Raw genomic sequence first — 12,768 nt, forward strand, 5'->3', positions numbered from 1 at the left:
TCATTTCACTAACTCTTAAAACATTGGTAAAACTACATAAAAGTTTTTTTTTTTTTTTAAGACAAAAGCTAGAGGTATAACGGACACACATTCCAAGTGTGAAAATCAATATTCAGCTAACACCAAGGCACTCCCCCCAATTATTTTTGGTTAGCATTTTACCTTCTGCCACCACAAGATGTTCCAAGGTCACTTTATACTTTTATGTTCCAGTCCAAAGAGGCTTCATTTCTATTATTCTCCAGTTCCTTTAATATTCAATCATTATAATGATGATATGAAAAATTATAGACTAAAGTGAATTTGCCCAAACAAATCTACCAAGGTCTGGCTAGTATCTGACTGGCTGATACCCCTAGACGTCTCTAGCTCACCAACTAATTACGGAAATAAGTAACAGGACTGTATCTTTAATACTTTAAAAAAATAACATGGGTGCCTGGGTGGTTCAGTCGGTTAAGCATCTAACTCTTAAATTCAGCTCAGGTCATGATCTCAGAGTCATGGGAACGAGCCCCGCATTGGGCTCCATGCTCAGCGTGGCTTAAGATTCTCTCTCTCTGCACCTCCCCAACTTGTGCACGCACGTTTTCTCTCTCTCTCTAAAATTAAAACATTAAGAGAAATAATAAATATCAAAGTTTTAAAATATTAAGTAACAAAAAATATGGTATATTGGTGCTAAGACCAAGCCCTCAGGAGAGCATCCTTGAGGAGGATGCAGAGGAGACTATCAGGTGTTTGTTACTGAGGTTATTTATTGGTTTTAAAACTCTTGACTCAGTTATCCTGTGCAAGTAAAAGGGAATGTTCTGGAATGTGAGGTATTCCATTATATTCTAGCTCTGTGTCTTCAGGAAAGTTACTCAACTGTTCTAAGCCTCAGTTCCTCCTCTATAAACAGGAATAATAGTGTTTATCTCATAGGGTTGCTATAAGATACCCTTGTAGGCAGTTAGTACAGTCCTGGCACCTTATGAGAGCACACTGATACCCAATATTTCATTATGGTCCTGGGCAGAGTTTAGCTATATGACCTTTCATATATAACAGGGAGCTTAGAAGGTTCCGTAGGGCATATGCAGCACTTTCTCTTAACTGAGCAAGCCAATAATGTTAATAAAACATTATTTAATGCCACGCATTTATCTCCTTTCCAAGCATCTTTTTTACTCAGGAAACCTTAGGGAACTTACAGTTGCCTGGGGGAGAAATGGGGGGACGGAAGGAACAGGAGAGAGTACTCCCATCACCAACACAGTTGTTCAGGCTTTAGATACACAAAATTTTCCCCCTAGTTCATAGATGGGTTCATTTGCTGTAGCTTTTTTTCTTTAATTTTTTTTTAACGTTTACTTATTTTTTGAGACAGGGAGAGACAGAGCATGAACAGGGGAGGGGCAGAGAGAGAGAGAGAGACACAAAACCTGAAACAGGCTCCAGGCTCTGAGCTGTCACCACAGAGCCCAACGCGGGGCTCCAACTCACGGACCGTGAGATCATGACCTGAGCCGAAGCCGGCCGCTTAACTGACTGAGCCATCCGGGCGCCCCTGCTGTAGCATCTTTAAACAAACAAACAAACAAACAAACAAACAAACAAACCCAACTTCATATACTAAAGGCAATGCAATTATAACACCTTTTGAAGGCTTAATTTTTGACTAACATTAAACGGGTAGATGGTTCACTGAAATGAACCTCACTAGTTATGTGATTTTAATCAACATAATTTGGTTGTACGATGGTGAAACTCCAACAAATGTTACAGTGAGAAAGTAATGCCCTTTTAGGCTTCTAAAATTAAATCAGAACCCTGTTAGTGGCAGTGTTTTTTTAAATGTTTAACCTTTCTGGATGACAATTTAGCATATGTAGCTAAGGCCTTGAAAGAATGCCTTTTTTTTTTTTTCTGAACAGTTTAATTACAATTCTAAAATTGCCCCAAAGAAATAAAAGAATGCAAAACTGTCTGTATAAAATTATTCATTATAACATTGTTTATAATAGCAAAACATCAGAAAGAGCCTATATATCCAAAAATAGATGCTAGACTAAACTATAGGAGAGCTATATAACAGAAAAGTACATAGCCAATAAAAATGACATAGGTGTATATTCATTGAGGTGGAAAGATGATCAGCATATATCTTAAAATGGATATCATAGATTTTAAGAGACAAAATATATGATTAATGTTCTTTTTTAGAATATACAGTATGTATCTACTCTGATATACCTAATGATGTATAAGTATAGATGGATCTATACCAAAATATTAATACATGACTATGTCTAGGTGGTTTTAAATTTTCTTCTTTATAATCTTTCCCTTTTCTTCAGTTTTTGCAATAAGTTTGTATTACTTTTATAATCACAAAAGGTATAAATACCAATCAACCAACCTTTGAACCATAAAGAATCTCAATATCTGATTTGTCGCATGTCTGAAGCACTGATGATAATTGCCAGAATGTCCTGGAGTAAAATGAGGCAAGTATACTACCTCAGGATAAATGAAGGTCTATAATTTGCAAATTAGCCAACCCAGAGAACTTTCAGGGTATCATATCAGGCATTAGCACTTATCATATCCCTGAGGTCCAGAAATTTATCAGATAGAGGAAAAAAAATTTTCCTGGTACAAATTCTCCTTCACAGAAAGAAACAGCATAGGTAATATATATACTTAGAAGTAGGAAAAAACTTACTGCAGTGGATAATCTGGATGCCAATGTCATTTCCAAGTTTCCTTTGAGACCAAGAAGTGCAGGAACTAAAATGAAAACTTCTGTTACCTTTTTGAACACCTCCCAGTGCTGCAAGAAAAAAACAAAAACAAAACAAACAGAATTTTCTGACACCCTGTCAAAAACACTTTAGATAAAGGACATTTCTAAAAATCTCCGCCATCTTTCCCAATGTTGCATCCACATGTTGAATGACAACACAAGTCATTTAATGAGTGAACATTTAGCTTAACCCTATTCTCCAGAGCTCTGGAGCCTTGAGTTGCTTTAGAAGATTTAGTTAAGTTGGGAATGATAGCCGATGCAGTCACTACATCCCCAAATAACTCTAGCTTGCCACACAAGTCTGATGCCCTTACATTTTGCTTTATCCCTTAATGAGGACAAGAGTCAGTGTAACCAGTAGTTAAGAGAACAGACCCAAGAACCAGAGCATTTGGATTTGAGTCTTGGTTCCAACACTAACTACAACAACTCCACAGGAAAATTACAGCAATATTATTATCTAATTTCACAGTTGAAGAAATAAAGATTCAGAGAAGTTCAATGATTTTCCCAAGGCCATAAGACGAGACCTAGATTGGACGTCAGGAGTTCTGAGTCATCCCATGTTGTGGTACCCATTTTAGGGTGTGAGGCAAGAGAGCATAGGATCATTTAAAAAGCACTAAATTGGAAATTAGAAAATTTGTGGTTCTAGGCATGGATCTGTCATAATCTAGCCACATAATCTTGGATGAGTCATGTGTCTTTTGGATTTCAATTTCTACTCTGCCCTGTCTAGCCCTTGCAAAAATACTTTCATGTTAATGAAAGTACATATTAAAGTACTTTATAAAGTGGAAAAAAAAACCCACACAAATCCCTTAATAGCAAAATCTGCTATTTTACTAATGCTATTAAGAGGTGACTGTGGCACTGAGAGACTTTATGGACTGAAAAAACAAAAACAATATTTGACATTCACTGATGGCTTGTTATGTGCCCAGACACTGTTCCTTAGGCTTACTCATTTAAGCTACAACAAACCTACGATAGGTACCATTCTTAAAAAATCAGACATAATTCAGGAGCACATTTTACCTAGGTTGTAATTTTAAGATACCTACCTATATGACTTAATTTTGGAAACACCAGAATACTATCCGAATATCTCTATCAGTCTAGTTCCTTCACGTCATCACAGATTGTATCTACTGGGATATACTTCTTTTGGTTACTCCCACCCTTTCCAAGTTCAATTCAAATCAAATACTCCCACGAGAAACCCTATGAAGTCACTAACACCTTAGCACTGATATAATAAGAACGAGCAATGATTGATTTCCTATCCCATGCCAAATAAATTCTACATTCTTTTCCCTACACCTGCAGAGGCATGTGTCTAGAAGTTCCCAAACTTTCTCAATTTTCATGGTACCCCTAGGCCAAAAGAAATACCCAACAGTCCTATTTATGAAGTAGTTGGTCCAAAAAACTTAGTGAATATTTACCTCCTAACAATTTACTAGCCATTTGTAGAAATAATACAATTATATTGAAAAAATAGTATTTTAGGTTATACCATCATAATTACTTATTAATTGGGTGTGTGTACCTGTGGGTCACTGCATGACTTCTCAAACTTGGAATTGGAAACTACCACCTTCATTTCTTGTTCTGTATTGGTTTTTGTGTGACACTTGCTTTTTTTCACAGCACCACTGAAAATCTAGTCATCAAGAGAAACGTTGTGTGATGTAATGTTGAAGTATTAAACCACCTTGAGTCTGTAAAGTGTCCAAGAGATGTCACTGTGTTTCCTTTAAATTTTTTTTAAAAATCCCACAGCAACCCTGGAGTGTCCAGAGACAGCACTTAGGATATATGATGAGGTTAGTGAGAAGTTGTGCAGAACTTTAGTCAAAGGGAAGGCTTCAGATACCTGGGTGAAATTCTGAGTCAATGACTTGTACTATGTAACTTGGGCAAAATTATGCTTTACTTTCTTCATCTAAAATAGGGACATTATTGAGGGGCACCTAGGTGGCTCAGTCAGTTAAGCATCTGACTTCAGCTCAGGTCATGATCTCATGGTTCATGAGTTCAAGACCCACGTCGGGCTCTGTGCTGACAGCTCGAAGCCTGGAGCCTGCTTCAGATTCTGTGCCTCCCTCTCTCTCTGCTCCTCCCCAGCTCACAGTCTATCTGTCTGTCTGTCTGTCTCTCTCTCAAAACTAAATAAGCATTTAAAAAAATAAATAAAATAGGGACATAATTGAACCTACCTCATATGGTTGTGCTTAGGACTGTACCTGTACATAGTAATGGATAGCAAATATTGAAAGTGTATTAGCTATATAACACCAAGATATATTACCAGTTAATTTCCTGGCAGGAGGTAATGCAGAAAAAAAAATTCATATACTTAAAAATTTTTGCCATAATAAAGACATGACCTCTGAGGCTATATATATATTTATGAATCCCTAAACTTCTCCACAAGAACTTGCCCTAAAGGAAATCAATGTCTAATCTTACCTAATTTTGGACTTCTGTCAACATCCAGAACCTCAGCGAAGTACTCACACAATCAAATGTAATGTCAGAGTGCTCGTACATATGCATTAGACTCAAAACCTAAAAATCTTTTAATGGCCAAGAGGAAAAACAAAATTGAAACTTAAAAAATAATAATAATTAAATAAGTTGAGGAATGATCCACAGAGTCCTAACTTTAATATAAACAGCAAAATTTTAGGGGTTCCTGGGTGGTTCAGTCAGTTAAGTGTCTGACTTCAGCTCAGGTTATGACCTCACCATTCCTGAGTTTGAGCCCTGCATCAGGCTCTCTGTCGTCAGTGCAGAGCCTGCTTTGGATTCTCTGTCTCCCTCTCTCTCTGCCCCTCCCCCCATAAATAAACATTAAAATACATAAATAAACCAAATAAACAGCAAAATTTTAAAAAGTCTAATTGGTAAAAGAAGTTGATGCAATTTTAAGAAACATACATACTCCAAATCTGGAGAAGTTTGGTTCTTATTTTGATTTAGTTAAAACTAAACCTATTCAGGGGCAACTAGGTGGCTCAGTCAGTTGAGTGTCCAACTTCAGTTCGGGTCATGATCTCATGGTTAGTGAGTTCAAGCCCCACATCGGGCTCACTGCTATCAGTGTAGAGCCTGCTTCAGATCCTCTGTCCCCCTCTCTCTCTGCCCCTCCCGCTCTCAAAAAATAAACCAAAACATAAAAAAAATTTAAACCCATTCACTTTCAGACATATGACAAAATGACCAATCTCATACATAATCAGATAAATGCGAAATAAAAGGTGATAAATTTTCATCTGTGAGATTGGTAAAGATCGAAAACTTGGATAACATTCCATTGGGAAGAGTATAAGGAAATAGGCACTCTATGACACTACTGGGGAGAATGTTAAAGTTTAACTTCTTTGGGGGAATTGGGCAACTTAAATATAAATATAAATATAAATATAAATATAAATATAAATATAAATATCTAAATATAAAATGAACATAATTTTCAACTCAAACCTCTACCTCAAGGAATTTATCCTACAAATAAATGTGAACGTGAGTTTAAATACATACATATGATGAATTTACTGCATCATTGTTCATAATAACAAAAGATTTGAGGCAACTGAAATCCCCCTCATTAGGTAACTTAGTAGAAATATAATATAAATATAAAATGATACATCCTTGCAATAGAGCATGACATAGCTGGAGAAGAATTTGGTAAATAAATCTTTGTGAACCTATATAAGGATAAACTAAGAAAAGCAAGGTGAACAGAAGCATTGTGTCTCTGGCAAATACACACACACACACACACACACACACACACACACACACACACCACACTTAATGTCTATTGAAGGAGGCACAGAACAAAAAGTAATGGTGCTAAGGAAGGGAATAGGAGAAAGGGACATACAGGCAGAGAGAGACTACTTTCTCCATTATATATTCTTTCATGCAGTTTAAATATGCTTTATCAAATATACAATTTCATTAAGCTTTTCATTTTGAAATAATTATATATTCACATGCAGTTATAAAAAAAAAAATTCAGAGAGATCCCCTGTACCCATTACCCAGTTTCCCCCAATGGTAACATTTTGCAAAACAACACTGAACCATATCACAACCAGGATATTAGCACTGAAGATACCACCACAAGGATCCCTCCTGCTGCCCGTTTATAGCCACATCCATTTCTCCCCACTCCCAACACCTTCTTAATCCCTGGCAAACACTAATCTTTCTTCATTCCATAATTTGGTCAATTCTAGAATGTTACACAAATGAAGTAAGTATAACCTTTTGGGGTTGGCTTTTTTCACTCAGCATAATGCTCCGAAGATTCATCTAGGATGTTGCATGTTGCAGGCAATACTTTGTTCCTTTTTGTTGAGGAGTAGTATTTCATCACATGGATTTACCCAAGTTTATTTAACCATTCAACTGTTGGGGCTGTATCCACTTCTTGGCTGTTATGAATAAGACAGCTACAAACAGTCATGTACAGGAATTGTGTGAATAGAAGTCTTCATTCTCTGAGATAAATGTTCAGGAATGCAATTGCTAGGTTATATGATGGTTAGCATTTAGTTTTAGGTAGTGTGTGGGTGTGGGTGTGTGTGTGTTTTTTAAGAAACTGTCAAGGTGTTTTCCAGAGTAGCTGCTCTATTTTAAATTCCCATCAGCAATGCATGAGTGATACCATTTCTCTACATGCTCAACAGCACTTCATATTTTTGCTATTTTTATTATAGCCACTCTGACAGGTGTGTAGTGATATCTCATAGAGATCCTCACTTGCATTTCCCTAATGGCTAAAGACGTCAAACATTTCATGTTTATTTGCCATCTATACACACTCTTTGGTGAAATGTCTCTATGTCTTTTGCCAGTTTTCTACATTTTTTTTAACTGTTTAGCTTTGAGAGTTCTTTATATAGTCGTATTTTGTCAGATATGTATTTGCAAATATTTTCCACTCTGCAAAGCTGCTTTTGATCCTTTTAACAAGGTCATTTAGGGGCGCCCAGGTGGCTCAGTAAGTTAAGCACCTGACTCTTGATTTTGGCTACGGTCATAATCTCATGGTTCGTGAGGTTGAGCCCTGCATCAGGCTCTGTGCTATGCTTGGGATTCACTCTCTCCCATTCTCTCTGCCCGTCCTGCTCTTCCTCTCTCCCTCCCTCCCTCCCTCCCTCTCTCTCTCTCTCTCTCTCTCTCTCTCTCTCTCTCTCTAATATATGTATAAAAAAATGTCAGTCACAGAGCAAAAATTTTATCCATTTTTCCTTTTTTGGATCCTGCTTTGGGTATTGAGTCTAAGAAATCTTTACCTAGCCCTAGATCCTGAAGGATTAGTGTCAATTCTGCTTAAGATATTAAAAATTTTTTAAATGTTTGTATTTATTTTTGAGACAGAGACAGACAGAGCATGAGCAGGGGAGGGGCAGAGAGAGAGACACAGAATCCGAAGCAGGCGCCAGGCTCTGAACTGACAGCACAGAGCACAGATGCGGGGCTCGAACTCACAGACCGTGATATCATGACCTGAGCCATGACCAGAGCTGTTCAAATTATCTATTTCATTTTGAGTTCATTGTGGTAGTTCTGTTTTTCAAGGAAGCAGTCCACTTTGCATAAGTTGTAAAACATACGAGTGCAGAGCTGTTTGTGGTATTCCCTCATTATCCTTCTGACATCTACAGGATCTATAGTGATATCTCCCATTTCATCCTGATAGTGGTAATTTGTCTTTTTTTTTTTTTTTTTTTTGGTCAGTCTTGCCACAGATCGTCAGTTTTAGTGATCTTTTCAAAGAACCATTCGTTTGAAACCATTGTTTCAAAGATTTTTCTCTATTGCTTTCCTGCTTTCAATTTCATCGATTTTTGCTGTTATCTTTATTATCTTCCTTCTGCTTGATTTGGGTTTATTTTGCTCATCTTTTTCTACGTTTGAGATGAGCGCTTCAATTATTAAGATTTCTTCCTTATTCTAATGTATGCATTTAGTTCTATAAATGTCCATCTCTGTATTGCTTTACCTGTGACTCACAAATTTTGATGTTACATTTTCATTTTCACTCAGTTCAATGTTTTGTTTTTGATTTTTTTTTTTGAGACTTCCCCTTTGACCATGGATTATCTAAACGTATGCTGTTTAGTTTCCAAGTATTACCATGGATTATCTAAACGTATGCTGTTTAGTTTCCAAGTATTTGGACTTTTTTTTTTTTCTTTCTGTTACTGATTTCTAGTTTGATTACATTGTAATCAGAGAACACAGTCTGAATGACTTCAATATTTTAAACTCGTTGAGGTTTGGTTTCTGGCCCGGGATATGGTCTCTCTTGGTATACGATCTGTAACAGTTTGAACAGAATGTGTGTTGCTGTTTTCAGGTGGAGTAGTCTGCAAATGTCAATTAGATCTCACTGGCTGGTGGCGTTGCTGAGTCCTTCTATATCCTTGCTGATTTTCTACCAAGTTGTTCTATCAATTATTGAGAGAAGGGTGTGGAAGACTCTGTGGATTTTTCTATTTCTCCTTTCAGTTCTATCACAGGCTGTCATTACTAGCTACCTAAATGAAAGTGCTGGCACTCTACGTGCCCTTCTCTAATATCACCCTGGCTGAAATGTTGGGGTATCTCACTGCTGCCTCTTCCCCGCCCAGGCTGATTGAGGTATAATTGAAAAAACTGTAATATATTTAAAATGTACAACACGATGAATTGATACACATACGCTCTGTGAAAAGTCCCTCCATCGAGTTAATTCACACATCCACCAACCCAAACTGTTACCTTTTCTTTGGTGAAAATGCTTAAGACCTACTCTCTTATTTAGAAATTATTATACAGTACAGTATTATCAACGATAGTCACCATGCTATACATGAAATCCTCAGAACTTATTCATCTTATAAGTGAAAGTTTGTACCTTTTAACCAATCTCTCTCCATTTCCTCCATCCCCCAGCAAGGATTATTCTGTTTCTGAGTTTGACTTTTTTTTTTTACTCCACATATAAGTGATACCATGCATATCCATCTTTCTCTATCTGGCATATTTTACTTAGCATAACACCCTCCATATACATCCATGTTGTTCATTAAAGCCTCTTGAGGTTGAAGTCTAAGCCCTGAACTGAACCTTTGCTGCCCTGGGTGTATAGGTGAGACCACAGTTCTTTCTGTCATGGTTGGCTAAAGCAGGACAATTCTTACCTACCAGGTTTCAATCTTGCTAGGCTGCCCGTTTCCTAGTCCTTTAGAGAGCAGGCCTTTCTTGTTGTCTGCATCTGTTGGCATTCCCAGGTTGTTGGCCTCTTTAGCTACATATCTGGGATATATGAAGCTAAAGGGGACTAGCCAGGCTGCTCTCTTCTTTCCATCTTTTACCGAATCTTCTTAGGTTTGTTTTATATCAAGTTTCCAGGATGTGTGTGTGTGTGTGTGTGTGTGTGTGTGTGTGTGTGTGTGTTTTGTTTTATCGGACTTAATGGGCAGGATAGGTAAAAGTTCATTTACTATAGCTTCCCGGAAGTGAAAGGCCATGTATTATTTTTTTTAATAACAACCAGAACCATTACAGCAGAGAGTGCTAGTGCCTTTCTGGGATCACAGCTATGTTAAAAGAGGTATTTTATCTTTAGTACAAACTCTAAAATTATAGCTATGCTTTATAAGGAGAGACAAACATGGTGATGCCTTCTTAGCTTTGTGATCCTGCCTTGATCCTGCCCCCTTACCTTCTCTTTGCCCATTTAAAACACTGGTATTGTGTCCACAAAACTTCACCAAAGCATCCCTTTTCTCTCTGACCGCTCTACTTTCCATATCAGGAAAATAACCCTAACTCAGAGTCCCAAGTTAGAAACACAACTTAGGTATTGCATCATTCTCTCTGAATTCCAAAACACACACTGTATTGGCAGTGTAGTAATAAATTAAGGAATACTTGAGAGCTATATTACCCTCTATTTCAAAAGAATATTTTCATCATTGCAAGAATACTGTCTTCATAAAACATAATAGGATCTCCCGGTTTGGCAGATATTAGCTTTCAATAATATTCTAATGATAAGTATAAATGTACCTAGGAATTACTAGTAGCTACAAAGGTATTAGTTCAGTTTGCTTAAATTTCTTTTAGATGGACGGGTAGCTAACATTAGCCTCATTTTATAGAATCTTTACATAATCCAGAGATTAAGTCTATGGACAATCCAAGATACACATATAGCATGTTATACAGAGAACAGGATTCATCCACAAGACAGGGCTCTGCTGTCTACTACCTGTATATTCTTGGGCAAATCACTTAAAACTATTTGCTTATTTTTAGCAAGGGAAGAAAAGCTTAGACTGGGTGCTTTCTAATATCTAGGGATATTTCCAGTTCTGAATCCTATAATTTAAAACTCTAAATTTGATTATCAAAATTCAGGAATCTGTATGACAAAGCAGAGTTTGCTTTATTTCATTCGTGCATTCATTCATTCCACAAGGAATTAATGAACGTCTACTCTATGTAAGGCATTAGTCTGGTCTTCTGGACTGGGCACTACTTAAGTGGGACCAAAGACTATGTGGCCTACCTATCCCGCCCAACTCCATTTACTAGTAGTAAGGGAACTTACATCACTTTATATTTGTGGTTCTCAAACTCAAGCCCGCATCAAAATCACCAGAAATGCTTGCAAAAACTGTTTGCTAGGTCCCACCCTAGATTTCTGATTCAGGGCTGGGATAGAGCCTAAGAATTTGTGTATCTAAATTCCCAGATGATGCTGATGCTGTGGTTCAGGGAGCACACTTTGCGAACCACTGACTCAGATAAACAGAAAGACCAAGGAGGAGCCAAGTCCTATATGTGAGGAGTCACTACACGCAAGGTTTTGTTCCTGCCTCTTCTGCACACTTTCCCATCTCCATTTGCCTTGAAACAACATCCACTCCCTCCTACTTAAGAAGCAGTTCAATTCCTATTCTTTGTGATTTTAGTGAAATTGCCAATCTGAGTGGCCATCTGTCCCCTGAGACAGAAGTGTAACTCAAACAGGGCTGATCATATTATCTCCCTAGTCACACTGACTGGTTCCAGGGGCAATTATTCCTTAGAATTTTCCAAACTGAAGACAGACAACAGCTCATTCTTTCCTTTTGTAAAACAAACTGAAAGTATATGACCCCACAACTATCAGGAGGTATATGCAACAGGAGAGAATGTGGGCAACAAACAAACCGGAAATTGAAATGAGAGATAGACAGAGAGAAGGTAATCATAAAATTAAGCCCCCAATCTAGTTATATCTCACGTAGGCTGTATACGTATTGTTCCCAGTTACCAAAGACAATGCATTCTTTTTTTTTTAATCACTTAAATTAACTGGATATATAGGTTTCAATTTCTCATAACAAAAAAGTTCTGACTCACAGACGTGATCCAAAATTAAGATATGTCCCCCATCAGTGAGGAGATAGTATAATAATTACAAACATGAGTTTTACAGTCAGCCAACTTGGGTTTAATTCAGCCACTTACCAGTTGTGTGAGCCCAGGCAAATAACTTAATATCTAAGCCTGGTACGTAAAACGGAAATAACATCACCTACCTCAGAGTCCTCCTGAACATCAGATAACTAATACGATATACTGACAAAGAACATTCAATAAATGTTATTTGTTAATATTACACCATTTACTGAACATTGATCTCCCAGGCACTATAATTGTGCTTCCCATGCTCTTTTACAAGTTCTTTAATTTGGGGCCCAGGATTAAGAAAGTGATATTGTAAATCACAAGCACACAAAGGTAGTTTAGGCTGAGACAAAGGCTTACTCCTTGGGGTAAGCTTGAATATGTAAAAAGAGCATTCTGTATCCCTACAGGTCTTTTTCGTACTTCAGTAGAATTCCTATAGCAGCACTCTCTTTACCTCTAAAGATACTTAAATATTCCGTCATACACTATAGCTACAATCT

General features: G+C 37.3%; 1 protein-coding gene across 7 annotated transcripts in view; it reads right to left on the reverse strand.

Annotated features, from left to right (window-relative positions):
- Positions 1-12,768, reverse strand: part of SLC41A2 (solute carrier family 41 member 2) — a 122,151-nt gene that overhangs the window by 73,354 nt on the left and 36,029 nt on the right. For all 7 annotated transcript variants that reach the window (XM_023257388.2, XM_003989197.6, XM_023257387.2 and 4 more), the window contains one exon: positions 2,711-2,818. In XM_023257388.2, the coding sequence (XP_023113156.1) occupies positions 2,711-2,818 (108 nt within the window). The remainder of the gene's footprint in view (positions 1-2,710; positions 2,819-12,768) is intronic.

Source organism: Felis catus, chromosome B4 (assembly GCF_018350175.1).
Source record: "Felis catus isolate Fca126 chromosome B4, F.catus_Fca126_mat1.0, whole genome shotgun sequence".
NCBI lineage: Eukaryota > Metazoa > Chordata > Mammalia > Carnivora > Felidae > Felis > Felis catus.